The 22,638-nt window shown below is 31.4% G+C and overlaps 2 protein-coding genes across 2 annotated transcripts; both read left to right on the top strand.

Moving 5' to 3' along the window:
• Positions 1-38: 38 nt before the first annotated feature.
• On the top strand, positions 39-21,957 carry LOC111283572 (uncharacterized). The gene is made up of 8 exons (XM_089757845.1): positions 39-162; positions 2,329-2,425; positions 2,965-3,215; positions 3,919-4,080; positions 4,251-4,345; positions 20,627-20,746; positions 20,849-20,914; positions 21,655-21,957. The coding sequence occupies exons 1-5, from the start codon at positions 39-41 to the stop codon at positions 4,313-4,315; spliced, it is 699 nt and encodes a 232-aa protein (XP_089613971.1). The 3' UTR covers positions 4,316-4,345; positions 20,627-20,746; positions 20,849-20,914; positions 21,655-21,957.
• Positions 14,046-14,929, top strand: LOC149519797 (uncharacterized). The gene is made up of 4 exons (XM_089757844.1): positions 14,046-14,304; positions 14,357-14,448; positions 14,530-14,727; positions 14,864-14,929. The coding sequence occupies exons 1-4, from the start codon at positions 14,046-14,048 to the stop codon at positions 14,927-14,929; spliced, it is 615 nt and encodes a 204-aa protein (XP_089613970.1).
• Positions 21,958-22,638: the final 681 nt, after the last annotated feature.

Raw genomic sequence — 22,638 nt, 5'->3', positions numbered from 1 at the left:
GGAGTTTGGGTTGAGTGGCGTGTGCGAGGCTTAGCTAGATGTCAGTTAATACCGTTGAAACAGGGATAGGGAGAGAGGCAGGAGCCAACGATGTTCTGCCTGCTGGCTCTGGTCTCAGGTGGGTCAATTTTGGGTATGAGATAAAGATTTACTGTAGTGAGAGTGAAAATAATAATAAAAATTATTGTAATTGTAATTAAAAAAATTAATATAGTTGCAATTAAAAAATTTTAAATTTAATAAATTTTATTGAAATTAAAATTTAGATTTAATTGATAGTACAATAAGTTCAATTATATTATTTTAAAAATGTGATGAAATCTAAATGGATATTTAGTTATATTAAATTATTTAAAATATTATTTATAATTCAAATTGATCAATATTTATTTAATAATAAAAATTTTATCAATATTTTTATTAAACATATTTATTTAATAAATATATCAAATTTTATTAAAATTTTTTGAAAATTTGTACGTTTGATCGTGGAGTTCTTTATTAAAAATAGTAAATAAAAATTTTAATAATAAATTTAAATTGATAAATTAATAAAATTTAATGTAAAAATTAATAATATATAAAAAAAATTAAAATTTTTTTTTTAATTTAAATTTAATCGAATTTTTTTTAATGATAAAAAAATTTATCAATATTTTTATTAAAAGTATCTATTTAATAAATATATCAAAATTTATTAATTTTTTAAAATTTTATACATTTAATTTATATAATGAAAATTTTTAATTTATTTATTTTTAATAAAAAAATTCAAAATTTTCAATTATAAAATTTTATATAAGTTTTTAAATTCAGAAAATGGTGGGTTCAACTTTAGTAGAAGGAAAGGTCGAGTGTCGAGCCTCTTGATTTGGCATCATCGAAGATATGAGAAGCTGGCCTCAGCCAAAACAAATACTGTAATTTTTGGATTAATTTTTGGGTTTTTCGATATTTTTCCATAGCCTTATACTACATTATTCTTTCATCAAAACATAGTATTCCTCTTTCACAAATTTCATATCTCTACTGCTAAAGCTATTTTTGGGGTAAATTACAGGGTTAGTTCTCGTCTTTGTGAATTTTTTTATTTTAATCACTCAACCATAAAATTTATGTTTTAATCACTTAAAATTTGAGTAAATATATATAAATATATATATATATATATATATTTTGTCACAATTGTTAGGGATGAGCAAAAGTCGGTTTGAATCAATTAAATCGATCGAAACTAAGTGAATTCGATTGAATTAGTTTGGTTTATTCGGTTTTAGTTATAATCGATTTTTTAAATAAGTTAAATTGATTAATTCGGTTGATTTTTTATTTTTAAAATTAATAATCGCACTGACCGAATTAATCGATTTTTTAATAATTAAAAATAAAAAATTGAGATAAATATTTTTATTTTTAAATATTGTTGAAATTATTAAATTCTTTAATAATTTAATTTGAATGATATTAAAATTTGAATTTTATTGAATTGAATTTGTGGTTAAATAATTATTCATAATATGAAGAAAAATGATAAAATAAATCGATTATTTAATCAAATCGATCGAACTGAACTGATTTTGATCGGTTTGATTATGATCAGTTATTTAATAATATTCAGTTAGTTCGATTATTTGTTAAATGAAAATCGATTAAATCGGTTATTGATTTTTTTAAATCGAACCGATCGAATCGATCATTTACTGACCCTAACGGTTGCTTCATATGACCTGTCATTGTAAAAAAATACATAATATTAATATACAAACTTCATAAAATAAAAACCATTTTGTTTTTTTTATAATTCGTATTTTATTTTTAATATATTTAGGAGTATTTTAATTTATATTTTTGGGTATTTAAAAAATTAATCTAATCCGATCTAGTGTTTATTCACACTTTTATATTTGTTATTTCTTGTAGTATTTTATTTATCATGAAATAGTAAACATTTTTTTTATAAGTATAATTTATTTTGCAACCATTTTTCTTATTTAAAATATGTTTGCTTATTGTTATAAATATTTAATTCAATTTATCCTATTGTTTGATAAGATTATCAAAATTAGTAATTTTTGTTAAAAAAATAAGGTAGATTAACTGCATTTATAAATTCGAATTGAGTTAAATTTGATTAATATTTTTAAAATTTTGTTAAAAATTCCGCCCTTTAACTTAAGTTATTTTAAGTTTATTTAAATTACATTTATTATTAAAATATTTTATTATTTATAAATATATTTTAAAATTAAAATAAAATAAAAATAGTTATTTAATAATAAATTAATTTTATGAACCAAATCGGGCTTGACGTTGAAAAATTTTACTCAGGATTAGGCCCGGACCGGACTAAGCCCGTTCGTCTGACAGGCCACCGATCCCTGACAGGTCTTCATCAACCATGCGCCTATGATGTAAACGCTGAGGCGTGACCGGATAAGAAGCTGACACTGGTCGACTTTGGAAACCACTGCACGTGAGAAGAAGATTGTCGGTGAAATAGAGGGAAAAAAATGAGGTGAAATTTCAAACATTTTACCTCCGATAGACTCATTTTTTCACCTCTCGCTTTTCCGTCTTGAGCTTTCTGTTTCCTTCTTTATTTTCGGTTTTGTTACTGTATAAATCTAAGTTATTCAAGTTCAATTTTCATAAAATTCGAATTTAATTTAATTATTATTAAATTAAATTTAAATATTTTAATTTATTAAAGGAATTGATTTTAAATATTTTAATATTTAATTAAACTACACTGAGAGTTTAATCACTTTTTTAAAATTTAACATATTTTAATTAAAATTATTATTTTATATAAATATATATATATCTATATGATATATATATATAATTAGAATTTGAGTTTAAACATATAATTAAATATAAAATTAAATATAACAATTAAATATATTTTATTAAATTAATAATTTAATTGAAATAATTTAATTCCTACCTCAAATCGATATGGAGCTTAAAAATTAAAATTCCATCCAACTGGAATCGAGATTCGAGCAGAGCTCAATTACATCCCTCGAACTCACCATTTCCTAGAAATAACAGAGGCATCGAACGGAAGAAAACAGAGATTATTGCCTTGTTTCTATCGAAATCTCGAAAGAGAAACGGAGAAACGAGAATTCTTGTCCCAATCCGATGTCTAAACACTAAATGCACGATCAAGCCTCCCTCTAATCTAAATCCTCTAGTAGTTGCCTTCGCAGGTCGGAATTGAACTGAATTTAGATTTTTAAACTTTATCTTTTCATTTCTTCTCCCGTTTCTTTTGTTTTTGGATCACTAAGAAACGGAATTGTTGATTTAGCGAATCGCTTTGCAGATTTAGATGTTTTAAGTTTATAGAATTCTAGATTTTGGTTTTAGCTGAAACTTGTTCCGAATCTTGAAGTGATCTAATTATGCATCATTTGTTTTGTAGATTTATTATTAGTTTAGCAGCAATAGTTTTGTTAGTCTGTTAAATGATTGTGAAATCTAATTACATTGAGCAAGTTCTTGTTGAAATGTTATAATTTTCTCATCAGTTTACTTTATTTTTTAATGCTCAATTCTTTTTTTCATGTATTTTAAAATACAGTGCTCAGCTGATAGGGTAACCTTTGTTTGAAGTTGATAATCAAGTGTCATCGAATCGGAATTTGAAGTTAGTGTCACGTTTGGAAATTCTTTAATTTATCTACATTTTTCACTTGTCACATTTCATCTCTTTTAATTTTATGTGGATGTTGCTAAGCTGAATTCTTGTTTTCGAATATTGTCTTCATGGAACTATGGTTTGTTGAGAACTTAAGACTGGGTTTTTTGAACCTCACAACTGTAATCATGAAGCTTATTAGTATTTTAGGTTGTTGTTTATTTGATTATCTTTCTTACAATTCAGTTTTATTTCACTTTTTTCCTTTTCAGCAGTAAAAATGTCCTACATCTGTTGGGGAAGAGAGAAGTCACTCCCAGAACAAAATATGTGCCAAAAGAGCAGTGGAGAGAAGCACCTAAACAGAATGCTGATCCCTCATCTGCACCGAATAGTGAACCCATTAGAGATGCCAGACGTGGCCTTGTGTCATGGTATTTTAACTCTTCAATTGTGCTTGTTTTATTTTTATTTTTCATATCTTGTTAGAGGGTAGCATGTCTTTCTGAAAATCAGTTTTCTGTTTTATTTTATCCAGATGAGCTATTGAAAATCATTTTGTTACTATATTTTCCTTTACAAGTCTGAGGAAGAGTCTTTGCAGCATTTACCAGGCAAGTATTGTCTTCTGGTGCGTCCTCCAAGGTCAAAGATTGCAGCAGCATTTAGTCCTGATGGAAGTACACTTGCTTCAACCCAGTAAGTTGTACTTTGTGAATGTTTTTGTTTTCTTCACCAGAGTTAGTGGCTTGCCTGTTTTAGATATTTACGTGGTTTTGTTACTTGTAGTGCTGATCACACTGTGAAGATTATTGATTATTAAATGGTATAGGGATGAGCATTTAGTCGGCTTGGTCTTGAAAATTCAAAAACCAGACTAATCAAATTCACTGAAAAAACTAATCGAACTAATTAAAAATAACCAAAACAGAACTACACCAGTTGATTTAGTCAGTTTTGATCAATTTTTATTATTTTCAGCATTTTTTTATCAATTTTCAACAATTTCTAGAAAATCAAAGTTGTATACACTCATTTGTATCCAGGCCCATTTGAAGTTCAGGCCCGATTGGGCTCACATGAGGTTCGGGCCCAATTGGTCCCATTGAGATCCAGGTCAAATTAGGTCCATCAGTGTTCGGGCCTAGTTAAGCCATTTGGGCTTAAAGGGATAGCTTTTTTTTTTTTATTATTATTATTTTTCTTTTTCTTTTGTTTTTTTCTCCTATTTCCTTTTTGATTCCACCTGCACGAGAAAATCAGGATTAGAATCCTCTTGGTCAACATAGAATTAAATTAATATGACTATTAAAATTTTGGACCTAAAATCTTGTCTGGACAGAATGCAATCCCAGAAATCAAGCCTGGGATTGATTCTGTCCGTTTCTTGAATTGATCATAGGTTGTTTATAAATTAGACCTATTCTACAGAGCAAGAACACAAAGAACACAAAAAAAAAACACAGAGAAAATTGTTGGGGAAAATTCTGAGAAAAGTTTAGTAGTAAGGGTTTTTGGGATTCAAAAATTGGGATTTTGGATTTGATTCAAAGTTTTTGTGGGATTTTAGGTTTTTGAAAGTGATTTTAAAGTTGTAAGAGGTTCAGGGAGGGTTTAGGATAATCTAGGAATTTTTTTTGGATTTTTTTTGAATTTTTTTGGGTTTTATGAAGAACATTGAATTTTTCGGTGAAATTTTTTGACGAAGGTTGAAGTTTCCGACGAGATTTTCAGAATCTAGTTTGTTTTTCAAAAATTGGTGGGTTTTTCAGTTTCTGGTTGAATTTTTAGGTGAGATTCCCATAATTTGATGAGATTTTTAGTTTTCGGTTGAATTTATAGGTGGGTTTTCTAGATAGAGGTCAGATGTTTTTTGGGTTAGAGAGAGAGAGGCTTTGGGATTTTTGAAAAAAAATGTTAAATGGTGCCTTATATACTGCCTTTACACGACGTTGTTTTGGTAAGCCAAGATTTGTGCGTCGACCCGAACACCCGCGTCCTAACCCGATCTAATCACAAGTTTTTCTTTTTCTTTTTCTATTTTATTTTATTTTTTGATTTTGATTTATTTTATTTTATTTTAACCTTTATTTATTTTTTTCTTTCTAGTTTTATTTTTTATTTTTAAAAAGATGAAGATTATTTCTATTATTTTTTTTAGAAAAAAGGTAAAAGAAAAAATGATGATGCTGTTTAAAATTTTTTTTTTTCTAATAACAAAAAAAATCAATAATTCATTATTAAATTATTTGATAAATTATAAAAATAAGCAAGGCTTGGATAATTCGAAATCAAATTGGTATCATCTATTTGATGAGCGTTTTGGGGGTGCTACAACTTTTTTCATGTGCAATCGACTTCCGAACCTAATCTTTATTTTACAGATTAGCTTCAATCAGGTGGCCAATCACATATAGCCAAAAAAGATTGGTGGCGACACCTTTTATTTTTAGTCTAACGGTAGGTTTATAGATCTACACGTTATGACAGTTTGACGACTCCACCAAGGATATATTAGAGAGTCAAGCCAGTAAAGAATTTTTTATCATTCAGGCATTGTCTAACAAATTTGAAATTACCTTTTTTCATTGCTTATATCTGCTTTATTATTGTTTATTTGTCTACCCTATTATTCATTAATTATATTTGCTTAAATATCTGCTTATTATATATGTCATTCATTTGCATGTACATAACATAAGCCCTCCACTCGGGCTCTATCTTTAGGAGGGACTGAAGTACCTATGCCCTCGTGAGATTTCATGTCTCCGCATTAGCTTGCGAAATACTCTAACTCAAATTGAACATTTTCCACTTAAAGCCTATGATGGGTGAGGATTGGGGTACCTTACTAGTCTGTAATAGATCATGATATAGGGAACAATTTAAGAACCTTTTAGAAATGACCCAAACCACATATAGTTGACTTTAGAAGTCCAACCATAGATAGAGCCTTATTTTTTCACCTTCTGTAGATGATTCAAAATTTTAGGTCATATTGTTATTTTAACTGTTATATTTTCTCTATGTTTCATTGAAATGACTAACTAATTTCTTTATCTTTTTTTATTTTTTTTTGCACACATTCATAAACATGTTCATAGATTGCATAGTATTCTTGCCCTAAAATTATTTTAATAAAAGTCTTCATGGATTCCATAAAACGTCAGGTTTGCGCATCATATATGCTGTCCAAATGTGACTCTCCCATAAAAGTGAGAATGGAATCAGAAAAGAGGCAGCTAGAAGAAGGAGATTGTTTGCCACCTGGTCACGTCTCTACACTATCAGGAGAAGTCTGCCTACTCTTCAAACATAATGACTTGAAAAGCTTATCAAACATATGGAATGGTATGACCCCTTCAAGGCATGAGGCTTTTTGTGAAAAGTTTGGATATATTGCATATCTTTTGTCAGTAGAGGTTGACTACTTACTTATCAGAGTAATGTATAGTTTTGGGATCCTTCCTACTGATGTTTCATCTTTAATGAGGTTGATCTAGTGCCAATAATTAAGGAATACTCAACTTTGGTGAGTATGCATCTATTGTATCCTGATAGAATATACATGAAGAAACATAAATTAGAAAGTCATAAAAAGCTAGGCCAGATGCTAGGAGTGGGAAATGAGACTATAGATTCATACATTCGAGAGAAAATAGATCATAAGGGTATTCCATGAGAGATTTTCTGGGATTTCATTATTAAGCATCCAAATGATGATCAGGGAATGAATGCATTTGCTCTAGCCATATATGGGTTCGTCATTTTTCTCAAGGTCTTGGGACATATTGAGATAAAAATGGTGGATCTATTTTAAGCAGGTTGAAAGAGGTTGTAATTTTTCACCAGTTATCTTGACAGAAACTATCAGATCTTTAAATTTTTATAGGTACATGGATAAAACATGTTTCATGGGCTGCTTACCTTTATTGTATGTATGGATGAAAAGCCATTTTAAATGTAAGAAAAATGCTTTTACCAAACTTTATTTCTACACTCAGAGTTTGATTAGGAAATTTTGTCAGAGTTCTTGGTCAGAGGCAAAAACTCAAAAAAAATGGAAATGTCTGCTACAAGGGTTCACAGCTAGTTAGGTAAAATGGTTAGCTCCATGGTTGGACAGGGAACTTATGTTATATCAATGTGGAGATGAGACAGGGTTCCCATTTTTAGGCCTATGGGGGTTAACAAGTTATGCCCCATTAATGATAAGAAGGTAACATGGAGCTGAATAGTTTATTCCTATGATCTGCAAGCTCGATCAGTTTGATTGCTCATATGGGGAGCCCGAAACTTTTCAAAAGATTGATAACATGATTAAAGCTTGAAAAAAGCCCAAAAGAGTAAGCTCAGGGCCAATGGCAAAATAAAGTAGAAAAACTAGAAATCCATGTCCATAAAATTTCCAAAGAATATAGCAAGGCTCAGAAAGTTGTTAGAGAATGGGATGATGCCCTAAAAGAGCTGAAGGAGTTACAACAGGAGCATAAGAGGTTGCACATATAGGTACAAGTCAAAGAAATAAACAATACAAAGTTGGTTCATGAAAATGAAGAGTTGAAAGAAGAGCGTGACCATATAGAAAATGCTTTCATAGAGGTCGAACAGGAGAACCAATGGCTTTCAGACCACATTCTGATTCTGACATCAAAGTTGAGAAATAAAAAAATTATGTCAGGTTCCTTATAGAAAGGCATAGAAAATTATCTTATTAGGTGTGGTGCAACAAAAGAGAAGGGTTAGAAAGACAGAGATACATAAAACACTTCATTACTCAGATAGGCAAGGTTATGATCCAAGCAGACGAAATGACAGAAAAGGCTGAGGCACTGAGAGCTTTGATTACATCAGCAGGGGAGCATGGTTGAACTTCATTGAAAAAGCTAATGACATGTATAAGCAAGTTAGACGTTTCTATAGAGAAACAGTATTGGGTTTGATGTAAAATAGAATCATGAGGAATAAATGAAAAAATTTTTTTGTTGGATTTCTTTTAAGGGGCAAATATTTTCTTTTCATTTCCATGCATTTACATTACATTCACTCATGCATTCATTATCATTACATTATCATTGAATCTTTAATTATGGTACTAAGGTGCAATAATAACTACACATCAATACAATATTCAGACTCGAGCTAGAATGATGGAACATGACAATGCTAGTCATTTTGAAAAGATAGAAAAAGCCCAAGAGGCATTAAAAAAAAGCTGAGCCAAATTCTAGAGGCCCTGAAAAAGATAAATAGAAAAAAATTAACGGAAGAAGACACTTCACAAGAGGCTACTAATTCGACATATCTTTCAGGCTTCGACCTACCACAAAATCCAATCGCACCATTCTTTCAACCTCAACAGGTAGTTTTTCCAAAATACACCTACCCAGGAATAACCTATGCACCAAGTTATAAGCTAGGTCATGAGGATGTCTAAAGTTATAATAATCTTGTCTTTGCTAAAAAGTAACTAAGCCTATTCAACTCCCTACTGTAGATGAAGTAAAAGAGAAAGAAAAGTCACAAGCAGCTATGCCTTTGAAAAATTTTAAAACTAATCAGGTTATGAACAAGTTTAAAAAAAGATTAAAGGCTGTAAAAAGAATAGATTTCTATTGATCTATGAATGCAGTAGGACTCTGCCTAGTACCAGATGTGGTGACGCTATCAAAATTTAAAGTACCAGAGTTTGAGAAATATGATGGTACCAAGTGTCTTATCACGCATATCACTATGTACTGTCATAAAATTATGGCACATGCCAGTAATGATAAGCTATTTATGCATGTATTTCAAGACAGTTTGACTGGATATATGGTAAGATAGTACATCCAATTAGATAGGACTCGATCAAGATATAGAAAGATCTGACCAAATTTTTTATTAATCAATACCGTCACATTATTGACATGGCTCCTGATCGTTGTTCTTTACAAGCCATTAAAAAAAAACGTCTGAGTCTTTCAAGCAATATGCTCAAAGGTGGTGGGATATGGTTGCCAAGGTACAACCCCTCTAACACAGAAAAAAATCACTGTGCTATTTGTGAGTATTCTAAAATCGCCTTATTATGAGAAGATGATTGAAAATATGACTAAAAATTTTATTGATATAGTGATTTCAAGAAAGATCATTGAAAATGTCATCAAGAATAGTAAGCTTGAAGGATGTGAGTCTTTTAAAAGAACACCTAAGAAGAAAAAAAGTGAGACTCAGGCTGTGAGTATTGAGGGGCAATAATTCAAAAGTTACTCTCGACCTACCTACCCTACATACCATTACACGGTAAATCATACTTTTGCAACTCCCTACTAATCAACCACTCGACCATCTTATCCATTTTCACTAAGATCTTTTGCTCACCCAGTCAGTGCCACAAGTAATACCAGAGAGCCCCGAATTAGAGAAAGGCTCACATTTGATCCTATACCCATAAGCTACATAGAGTTATATCAAGAGCTCTATAAGAACCATCTAATCGCTTTTGTCTCTACCAAATAGCCTAAACCTCTCTATCTCAAATGGTATGACACTACTACCTATTGCGACTACCATTATGGCGTAGTGGGTCATTTTACTAAAAATTACCTTTCTCTAAAATAAAAAGTGCATCATTTGATTAAAAAATGGCTGATAAGTTTCGATACCAATGAGAGCTTAGCACTTAAAAAAGGGTTCAATATTCTGGACGAAGATAAAAAGCATGTAAAAAAAGGGTAAAAAAGATTAAGATGCCATTCAATCAACTCTCTGATGCTTTATATAAAGTAGGGTTAATACAACCAATGATTTCATGCACTTACATAAGAGAATGCATCCTCAATCAAATGTGTAAGTATCACAGTGGAGCTTCAAGGCATTCCATTGAAAAATGAAAACAATTTCACCAAGAGGTGTAAAAATTAATAGACTTTTATCAGATAGAGTTATATGAAGAAGTATGAGCCTTAGAAAACATTAGGGTGGTTATGATAGATAAGTGGGTGTCAAAATCGATCACTATACGTTGTAAGAAGAAGCCGTAATCAACGAAGAACAAGTTTATTCCTAAATCAGTAACTTTTAAAATTTTTCACCCATTTTTTTATAAAGATAATAAAGTAGTACCTTGGAGATATGATGATTACTTAAGAGCAACAAAGGCCAAAAGCTAAAACTGCCAATATAAAAAGAATAAGAGGCATAACTAAAAGTGAAAGATGTTATATTTTAGAGACTTTGAATAAAGCAAGAAAAGAAAAGAAGAAACAAACTGAATCGAAGATCTTAGATAATGATACTTTAAAATTTGGACCTGAAAAAGAGGCCTGTAAGTTTTTTAAGCTAATCAAACACAGTGAATACTCTGTGGTGGAACAATTGAATAAGATGTCAATCAAAATTTTTTTATTATCACTTTTCTTGAACTCTAAACTGCATCGTAATGCTTTGTTAAAGGTATTGAATCAGACTTATATGGCTCATAATATTTTTGTGGAGTATGTGAATCATTGACAAATAATCTAATGGTGCCACATCATATCTTTTTTAGTGATGATGAGATTCCACCGAAAGGTAGAAGAAACACCAAGGCATTGCATATCACTATTAAATGTAAAGGTCATATAGTAGCCAAAGTCCTTGTTGATAATGGGCAGCCATTAATGTTATGCTTATGTCCATTTTGGCAAATTTACTTTTTGATATGTCTCATATCCAAGATAGTCAAATGATAGTCCGAGCATTTAATAGGACTAGGCAAGAAGTATTGAGAAATGTTGAGTAACCCTTACAAATTGGTCTATGTGTTTTCAATATAAAATTTCAAGTTATGGATATTTCTTTATCAGACAACTACTTATTGGAAAGACCATGGATCCATAAGATAAGTGTCATCCCTTCTTCATTACATTAAAAGATCAAATTCAATATAGAAGGACAATTGGTAATTGTGGTCGAGGAGAAATATTTGCTGATAACCCAACCCATAAATGTCTCATATGTAAAAACAGTAAAAAAATTATTGGAGTGCTCATATAGATCTTTTGAACCTGTTAATGCAGTGGGTGAAGGTTTTTTAAATTCAGTCAGATTATGATTAATCAGATGATTAAGAAAAGTTAGAGTATTGGCTTTGATCTAGGCAAAAACCTTTAAGGGATGAAAGAATTCCCAAAACTTGAAGACAATAGTGGCAGAGCATAATTGGGTTATGAGATAGAGAAAGTACTAAGCCTTAGCAAAAGGGCAAGGAATGAGCTGACAGTTGTTTCTTACTTAAATGAGATTTTCATTCCTTGAGGATACATGCTTTCAAAAGTTGAAGAGGACATAAAAAAGAAATCGAAGTGGGAAGAAGCTTTTGCCAAGTTATCCATTCACATGGTGGATGATGGAAGCCAAAATGAGGAAGCCATGGTTTACCCTTGCTTGTCAGGATATGAATTACAGAATTGAAGGGTCATCCAAATGCCTATTATTTTTTATTTTCTTTCAATATAATCACTTCTCATAATTATTTATACCCGAAAGCATTGGAATGAAATCTTATGTTTGGACTTTTTATTTTTCATAAGAGCATGCATTTTGTTCATTTCTTCCATTCTATTCATTTCACCATCAATTTTTTTTACCAATATTTTTTATTATATCAACTTTTAAGTCCCCAAATGAATGCAAACGTAATCATGACAATGATCTGGGGTTTAACTTTAAAAATTTAATTAACACTGATGAATTTGATACTGAAAAAGATTCAGATGAATGTACTTTACTCCTAGATTTAATAAGACTAGTTGAATAGAAAGATAAATCCATTAAGCCTTATTAAGAGGTGGTTGAACTGGTCAATTTGAGTGATGTCGAAAATAAAAAAGAATTCAAGATTGGTGCTTTACTCTCAGTTGTTGACTGGTAGCGGTTAGAAGATTTGCTTCAGGAGTTTGTGGATGTATTTGTCTGATCCTACCAGGATATGCATGCACTCAACATTAAAATAGTGGAGCATAGGCTGCCATTAAAGCCAAAATACAAATCGATGTGACAAGAGTTAAGAAGAATGAAAACAGAGATGCTATTGAAAATCAAAGAGAAAGTTAAAAAGCAATTTGATGTCGGCTTCTTGCAAGTGGCTAAATATCCCGAATAGGTGACTAATATAGTACCTGTCCCTAAAAAAAATGAAAAGGTATAGATATGTGTCGATTATAGAGATCTAAACAAAGCTAACCCTAAAGATAATTTTTTTCTATCTCACATTGATACTTTGGTGGATAATACAGTCCGACATTTAGTATTCTCTTTCATGGATGGATTATTTAGCTATAATCAGATAAAGATGGCTCCGAAGGATATGGAAAATACCACTTTCATCACCATGTGGGAAACATTTTGTTACAAGGTTATGTCTTTTGGACTAAAAAATATTAGGACAATTTATCAGAGGGCCATGGTAATGCTTTTTTATAATATGATGCATAAGAAGATTGAGGTGTACGTCGATGACATGATTATAAAATTTAAAAAGAGAGAAAATCATGTAGCCAACTTCAAAAAATTATTTGAGAGGTTGAAAAAGTTTCAATTCAAATTGAATTAAGCTAAATGTACATTTAAAGCTAGATCCGAAAAGTTACTAGGGTTTATAGTCAGTGAAAGAGGGATAGAAGTGGATCTAAAAAAAATACGAGTTATTTAGAATTTATCCCTACCAAGCACACAAAAAAAGGTTTGAGGCTTCTTGGGTTGATTGAATTATATATCCCAGTTCATTTCTCAACTCACTCTTAAATGTGACCCCATTTTCAAACTCCTTCGAAAAAATAATCCTAAGGAATTGAATGAACAATGTCAAGAAATTTTTTATAAGATCAAGCGATACTTGTCAAACCCTCTAATATTAGCACCCCTTATTCCAAGAAAACCATTGATTCTATATTTAATGGTACAAAAAGGCTCAATAAGATGTGTGCTAGGCCAACAAGATGAATCCAGTAAGAAAGAAAAAGTTATTTATTACTTGAACAAGAAATTCATAGAATACGAGTCCAAGTATTCATCAATAGAGAAAATGTATTGTGCTTTGACTTGGACAACTAAGAGACTCAAGTAGCACATGCTATATCATACAACTTTGCTAATAGCTAAACTGGATCACATCAAATACATCTTCGAAAAACTTTCACTATCATGAAAAATCGTAAAATGATAAGTGATGCTTTCAGAGTATGACATAGTATATGTAAGTCAAAAAGCAATAAAAAAAAGTGTCATTACTGAATTTTTGGCAGATAAGGTCACTGATGTTTATAAGCTCATGAAGCTTGATTTTTTAGATGAAAAACTAATGGCCATCTTAGAATTGAAAGAAGATGAAGATGTAAAAACATGGTAGATGTATTTCGATTGGGCTACTAATGCCATGGGGCACGGGATTGGAATAGTTTTGATATCTTCAACGGAGCACTACTATCTTGTTATAGCAAAATTGAATTTTAACTGCACCAATAATGTAGCTAAATATGAGGCTTGTGTCATGGGATTGCATGCTGCTTTGGACAAGAAAATCAAAACATTAAAGGTGTTTGGGGATTCAGCTTTCGTCATTTATCAATTGAAATGTGAATGGGAAACAAAGGATTCCAAACTCATCTCTTATCATAAATACATTTTAGAGCTATGTAAATGATTTAAAACAATTCGATTTGAACATTTACCTAAAAAAAAAATCAGATTGCAGATGCCTTGACTACCTTACTGTAATGGTACAAATTGATGATACTGTAGAGATTCAACCTATCAAGTTGGATATCAAAGACATGTTAGTACATTATGCCAACTTAGAAGAAAAGAAAGATGGCCACCCATGGTACCATGATATCATGTAATATTTAAAAAATTAATAGTACCCGGATCAAGCAACAGAAAATGACAAGAGAGTTTTACGAAGATTGGCCATGGGATTATTTCTAGATGGAGAAACTTTGTATAAAAAAGGCAAGGACCAAGTGTTATTAATTTGTGTGAGTGTATCTAAAGCTAAAAAAATTATTGAAGAGGTGCACAATGGTGTATGTGGAGCACATGCAAACAAGCATATAATGGTAAGATAGGTCATGCGAGCTAGATAATATTGGTTGACAATGGAAAAAGATTGCATCGATTATCCTCAAAAATATCATAAATGCTAAATTTATTATGGCAAAATTCATGTTCTGCCTAGTGTTTTTTATGTCATAGCATCGCCTTGGTCATTTTCTATGTGAGGGATGGATGTCATTGGGCCTATCACACCAAAGGCTTTAAATGAAAATAGATTCATTTTTGTAATAATTAATTACTTTACTAAATGGGTTGAAGCTGACTCTTTTACAACCGTGACTAAATCTGTGGTCTGTAAATTCATCAAAAGGGAAATTATCTACAGATATGGACTTTCAAAAAAAATTATCTCAGATAATGCAAAGAATTTGAATAGCAAGATGATGCAAGAAGTATGTGTCTAGTTTAAGATCAATCACCATAATTCGACTCCATATCACCCAAAAATGAATGGGGCAATGGAGGCTGCGAACACAAACATCAAACAAATTTTGGAGAAAACGATTGAAACATACAAGGACTGACATGAGAAATTACCTTTTGCTTTACATGCATATTAAACTTCTGTGTGCACCTCTAATAGGGCAACTCTTTTTTTTTTGGTTTATGAGATAGAAGCTATGTTACCAGTAAAGATAGAAATCTCATCTCTAAAGGTCTGAAGGAATGTGGGATTAGAAAAAGTTGAATAGATTCAGGAATGCTATGAGCAATTAAACTTTATTGAGAAGAAGAGACTGACGGCACTATGCCATGGCCAATTGTACCAAAGGAGAATAATGAAAGCTCATGATACAGTTTCGAGAATGATAGTTGGTGTTGAAAAGAATTCTTCCAAGTTAGCATGATAACAAAGAAAAATGGACCCCGAATTAGGAAGAGCCATATGTGGTGAAAAAAGTTTTTTCGAAAAGAGCCTTAATCTTGTTAGAAATGGATGAAAATAAATTTTTTGGTCCTGTCAATTCTAATGCAATAAAGAAGTATTTTGCTTAATCCCAAAAAAATAAAAATAAAAAAAGAGAAAGTTCAAATTGAAAACTTGAAATGGCGGTTTGGACTAAAAAAATAGATAAAAAAATTCAAGTCAAAAACCTGAAAGAGCAACTTGGATCCAAAAAAGTTCGGATTAAAACTCTAAAAGGCAACTTCAATTGGCACTACTTGGGAAGGCATATCAGGGACAGTAAATCCCGAAAAGCTTTAAAGTGTTGGGGCATTAAGTTTTAATTGAACTTTTGAAAAGGATTCGAGATTTATTGTCATGATTATTTAATCATTTATCTTGGGGCACCACTACCCCAAAATAACTGCTCCTATGCATTCATTTTCCTTCACACCATCATTTGTAATTGATTATCCAAATAAATGAAGGTCATTTTATTATTCTCTTAATTTTATACATTACTTTTCCTCTTTGTATCTTGCCATAAATGGGAGAAATATATAACTTGCAACCTCATACTTGGAAATTAGGATAATGATTAATAATTGAACAAAATCATAAGAAGTATGCGCTACTTTGAAGGATTAAAATGGATATAGGTTAAAGATTGGCTAAAAAATGAGAGGAAGAAGAGGAAATTAACTTCTATGGCTTTCTTTGGGGTAAATAGATAGGTGGATGAAAATGTTCATTTGCCAAAAACATGAAAGCTGGTTTCTTTGCATGCCTTCAGGTTGATAAAAGTTGGTTCCTTTGCCAAAAATACACCTCCAGGTTGATGAAAAATAGCTTATTTACCAAATATAAAGGGGAATTTCTTCGCTAAAATGTATAGTGAAGATAAACATTCAGGATAAAGATCGATGGTTTCTTTGTTAAATGTGTGTAGAAATGAGAACGCAGAAGCCTTAGTACCACATTGATGTTTCATTTGCATAAGACATATACTTGCACTATCCACTTATTTGATCTTAACTCAGGTCAGATTATATTTAGACCCGTAATGTCGGTCTGATCATTTATCTTTGGCTTCAATTCAGTCTTAGTCATTTTATTTTTACTTACGACATTATCCCAATCATTCGATCTCGACTCAGGTCAGATCATATTTAGACACGTGACATCAATTTGATCATTTATCTTCGACCTCGACTCGATTTTGATCATTTCATTTTGACTTACGACATTATCCCAGTCACCCATTCTCGACTCATGTCAGATTATATTTAGACTCATGACACTAGTCCGATCATTTATCTTCAACCTTGACTCGATCTTGGTCATTTTATTTTGACTTGTGACATTATCTCAATCACCTGATCTCAACTCATGTCAGATCATATTTAGACTCATGACACTAGTCCGATCATTTATCTTCAACCTCGACTCGATCTTGGTCATTTCATTTTGACTTATGACATTATCCCAATCACCCGATCTTAACTCATGTCAGATCATATTTAGACTCATAACACTAGTCCGATCATTTATTTTCAACCTCGACTCGATCCTGGTCGTTTCATTTTTTACTTGCGGCATCGTCCAAGTCATTTGATCTCGACTCATATCAGATCATCTTTAGACCTGCGACATCAGTCTAATCATTTATTTTCGACCTCGACCCGATCCAAGTTACTTTCAAGCTACAGGTGTTCCAGTCATTTATTTGAGTTCGACTTCAATAAGATCATATTTTGACTTACAGCACTGTCCCAATCATTCAACATCGGCTCAGGTTAGATTATTCTACTTTTGACTCGAAGTTCACCTTGATCAATTTTACTCGTTAGTTTGACTTGAATAGAATGGGTGTCTAAGTCTTTACATCATATTTGTCTAACAAAGATATACAAAGAGGGACAGCTGTAGACACCCATTTATGTTTGGGCCCATTTTAAGTTCAAGCCTGATTAGGTCCACATTAGGTTCGGGCTCGATTGGACCCATTGAGATCCAAGTCCAATTGGGCCCATCAATGTTCAGGCCCAATTAGGACCATTTGGGCCCAAAAAGATAACTTATTATTATTATTATTATTATTATTATTATTATTATTATTATTATTATTATTATTATTATTATTATTATTATCTTTGTCTAACAAAGATATACAAAAAGGGACAACTGTAGACACCCATTTATGTCTAGGCCCATTTGAAGTCTAGGCTTGATTAGGTCCACATTAGGTTCGGGCTCGATTGGACCTATTGAGATCCAAGTCCAATTGGGCCCATCAATGTTCAAGCCCAATTAGGACCATTTGGGCCCAAAGGGATAACTTATTATTATTATTTTTTTTCTTTTCCTTTTGTTTTTTCTCCTATTTCCTTTTTTATTTCACTTGCACAAGAAAATCAGGATCAGAATCCTCTTGGTCAACACAGAATCAAATTAATATGACTGTTGAAATTTTGGACCTAAAATCAAGCCTGAGATTAATTCTGTCCGTTTTTTGAATTGATAATAGACTGTCTATAAATTTGATCTATTATACAAAGCAAGAACATAGAGAACACAAAAAAAACATAGAGAAAATTTTTGGGGAAAATTCTTAGAAAAGTTTGGCAATAAAGGTTTCTGAGATTCGAAAATTGGGATTTTAGATTTAATTCAAAGTTTTGATGGGATTTTAGGTTTCTAGAGGTGATTTTAAAGTTGTAAGAGGTTCAGGGAGGGTTTATGATGCTCTAGGAATTCTTTTAAATTTTTTTGGATTTTTTAAAAAAAAATTTGGGTTTTTTTAGGTTTTCTGAATAACATTAAATTTTTCGACGAAAGTTGAAGTTTTTGATGAGATTTTAAGAATTCAACATGTTTTTCAGAAATCGATGGATTTTTCAATTTTTAGTTGAATTTTTTGGCCACATTCCCAAAAAATGATGAGATTTTTAGTTTCCGGTTGAATTTGCCAGTGGGTTTTTTAGAGAAAAGGTCAGAGGTTTTTTGGGTTAGAGAGAGAGAGGGAGAAATTCTGAGATTTCTGAGAAAAAACGTTGCAGGGTGCCTTATATATCGCCTCTACACGACGTTATTTTAGTAAGCCAAGATCCACGCATTGACTCAAAGAGCTTCACACCAACCCACGTCATAATCCGACCCGATCGCATTTTTTTTTCTATTTTATTTTATTTTATTTTTTGATTTGGATTTATTTTATTTTATTCTAACCCTTTTTATTTTGTTTTTTTTTCTTTTTGGTTTTTTTTTAAAGAGGAAGATTATTTCTGTCATTTTTTTTTTTAGAAAAAAGGTAAAAGAAAAATGATGATGTTGTTTAAAAAAAAATTTTCCTAAAAACAAAATAAAAATCAATAATTCATTATTAAATTATTTGATAAATTATAAAAATGAGCAAAGCTTGAATAATTCGAAATCAAACTAGTATCATCCTTTAGATGAGTGTTTTGAGAGTGTTATAAACTTTCTCATGCACAATTAACTTCCGAATCTAATAACTGTTTTGTAGATCAACTTCAATAAGGTGATGTATCACACTTAGTCAAAAAAAATTGGTGATGACTCTTTTCATTTCATGTCTAACGGTAAGTCCATTGATCTACACGTTATGATAAAAGTAAAACTCAATGAAAGTCGATCAATTTTTCAACAAGCTAATGCCTTTGTAGATAAGAAGGATTACAGTAACAGCTCCAACACTAAAGAGGAAAGCACAGAAAGCTAACAAAGCCATTTTAATTCATATGTGCATAACACATGAATGTCCAGAAATGAACATAATCCCTTTTAATTAAGAAAAACAAAAAAGAAACTCAACAACCAACTTTCAACAACGAAACATGAATTTCAGCATTATCATTATTTTATTTTCTATATTTTTTCTCCAATTAGAAATAGTCTCCCTTTCACAAGTCACAGACAGATGGTGGCATATGACTGACTTACTGTTACTTGTGGCTGGTCGTGCAGCATCAATGTTGCAGTCAAAGAGGTGGCTCATGGATCTAGAGGTGAAGAAGGCTGGACCAAATTGGTTGCACTTGGCGAGAGAAAGAAGAAAAAGAAAGGTGCAGGTCACCTTGGTTAGTGGGGACTCAACGAGGACAAGAGTTGGCGAGTCTGGTGACTCTGCTGGTGGTGGTGAGGTGGTAGGATGGTGGTTGTCATGAGAGGAGAAGAAATAGAAACTAGAAAGGCAGAGACCGTGGAGAGATGAGAGAAAAACATTCGAGGGTTAGTGTATTTTTGGGTATTAGGATTTTCTGGTGGGTATTATCTTTAAAAATGTTTATATAAAATATTTTAATATATAACATTTAATAATTTTGGACACCGAAAGTCGACTAAACTAATTAAATAAACTGATTTAAATTGAAATCGAATTAACCAAATTTGATTGGTTTTGGTCTGTATATTCGGTTAGAAGGGATTAGTGTTCGTTGCTACTTGGTAATTCTTATTGTCTGATGTAGTATTAACTTCAACTGTCTAGAAATGGAACCACGTCACAATTCTACAGTTGTGGATTTCAACTACCAATGGATATGGGTCCCATGTGGGCCTACTTATGCCTGGTCAAGTTCCATTTGTTTATGCAATTAATTTTAGGGAATGTGCTCCGTATAGACACCAGCTTCCAACACAGAAGTCGTATAAGACCATTATTTAGGTTAAATCAAGACTTGTTTGATCAATTTGCTGTGTGTTGAATTTTATTTAGATTAAGTTTTCAGTTTGTGTAGATAACGCACAAGTATTTTATCTAGGTAAGACAGTTTTGCTGTAGTTGATGTTGTTTTACTCTATAAGTGACAATTTGTTGTGATAGGGGAGGAAGATAATTTTGGTTGTTGCTTGTAGGTTTTGGGTTATGTGTTTTATCTTATTCATGGTTCCCATTCATACTTCCAACTAGAAATCTTCTTGAAACTTTACCTTTCTTGCTTGAAGTTACCTTATTGAACATCTGGTATAATAGTCTGTTTTTTGTCAATTAGGCATATAGTGTTTCTGATATCGAATTCGTGAGGGTACTTCTGCACTCTTCCTAGTGCAGAGGTGAGGTAAATGTTGCATGTTTTCAACTTTTTGCTGGAGGTCCTGTTTATGGAAACAAGGTCAGTACCTTATTATCTTAGAATTGGTGTTTTATATGCTTATATTCTTGAATCACAAACCTAACTAATATCTTTAATTTGGGAACAATGAGAGTTCTTCAGTACAATGGTGCTCAGGGTGCCAATTGCAGCACACCAAATTATTCCCCTGAACAAAACATGGCTGAGGTAAAATAGCAACCAAGGTTGCTCACAGTCTTTCTTTTTTGTTATTCTGAATCTGATGACCATCATTTTACTAAACGAATTGCCACTGATACTGCACTGTAATATTAGCCTTAAACGGTGTCTACTGTTTTCTTTCTTTCATGCCTCACGTCTTCTTGCTCCTTTTTCCTTTTGCATTGGTTTTATTGTATGAACTAAATAACTAGTCTAAGCTTAAGGAAGCTGGTGGGGCTGGAAGCCCTAAGCCACTTACTCCAAGTTGGCGAAGTTTTAATTTGGTTGCTAACTCATTATGTGTCCAGAAAATTTCTTCTTTTCCTATTTGGTTTAATGTCTTAAACAGTTCTTGAATTATAATAAAATATTTAATATGATCTTTAAATTTTAAAAATTTTTAAAGTGGTACTTAAATTTTGAATCTATTAATTAATATATTATTTGGAGAGTCATTTGTTAGTAATGTGTCATTATTTATAATTAATTTCATTATGGATAAATATCACATTAGATATTTTTTAATTTTAAAGACTAGATTGAATCTTTCACAATAAAGGCTATTTAAGACATTAATCCTTTTTTTTAATGAACCCTAAAACTTTTTAGACCTTTTGAATTGCGAATCCAAGGCTATTGCTATAAAACGGCTTTTATGACTAAGAAGGAAAGTCAGACTTAATTTTTACATATGATATCAAGTCATTAAGATACTTTTAATTAATTATTTTCTTTTGTGATTGTAGGTGTAAAGATTTGCATTAAGATGCTAAAATTAGGGACTCTCTCCTACTGTACAGACAAGCTCAAAGACGGATTTACAATTGGGTTGAGGCAGTATGAGCAACCGCCGTCACTGAAATCTGAAAAAGGAAAATACATTTTGGTAGGTGCTGTCTTAACTACTACTCAATGGAAAAGTTTCAATTTTGCTCCCACTGAAATTCATTTTAGTACGCACTTTACATTTAGTGTTAATAATAATACATAACTAACTAGTAAAACTTTTTTTATGAAAATTTTGTATTTAATAAATCTCACTTTTCATCTTTCCATTTTCAAGATTCTAATAGGTAATCTCTCCAACCTTTTTAATGCTTCATATCCAAGTGTTCGTCTCTCCTTGGGAACCTTTGGATACAATTATTGTTTATTATTAGCTTGGCCCCAGCCCATAGTTATGATACTACTAACAAAAAGGTGTGTAGAAAACAGGGATTATTTCTCTCTCTCTCTCTCTCTCTCTCTCTCTCTCTCTCTATATATATATATATATATATATAAATATATATATATATATATATATATATATATATATAAAAGGAGACAATGAAAACAAGAATTACAAAGTAGAGATTTCTGCATTATTTTTCTTGGGGGTTTTCATTTTCCTTTAGAAAACATAAGTATTTTTTTTTTCTTGTACAACGGGGATCAGAAAAAGTATTACTATCCAAACATAAAGTTTCTTAATCCAATCTATTTCATTTTTTTATTACTCGTATATTTTATTGAACAGCCTGAGGCTCGTGAAAATGATATCCAAGTTGTTTTATTCTTATGCTAATAATTCGTAACATTTCCTGGTAGTTTCTCATCCATCTCTCTTTAAGTTTCAAGATGGATTCATTTTAGAGGCAATGAGTATTATGGCATTAAACATCTGTCCTTGTTTTTGGTAACAGAAACATTATTGCAAGTTATAACTTGCATGTAGCACATTTCTTCAC

Source organism: Durio zibethinus, chromosome 3 (assembly GCF_047325235.1).
Source record: "Durio zibethinus cultivar Kanyao isolate XHJ-2024 chromosome 3, ASM4732523v1, whole genome shotgun sequence".
NCBI lineage: Eukaryota > Viridiplantae > Streptophyta > Magnoliopsida > Malvales > Malvaceae > Durio > Durio zibethinus.
The sequence above is the reverse complement of the archived record's forward strand: the minus strand, read 5'-3'. Positions and strand labels throughout refer to the sequence as shown.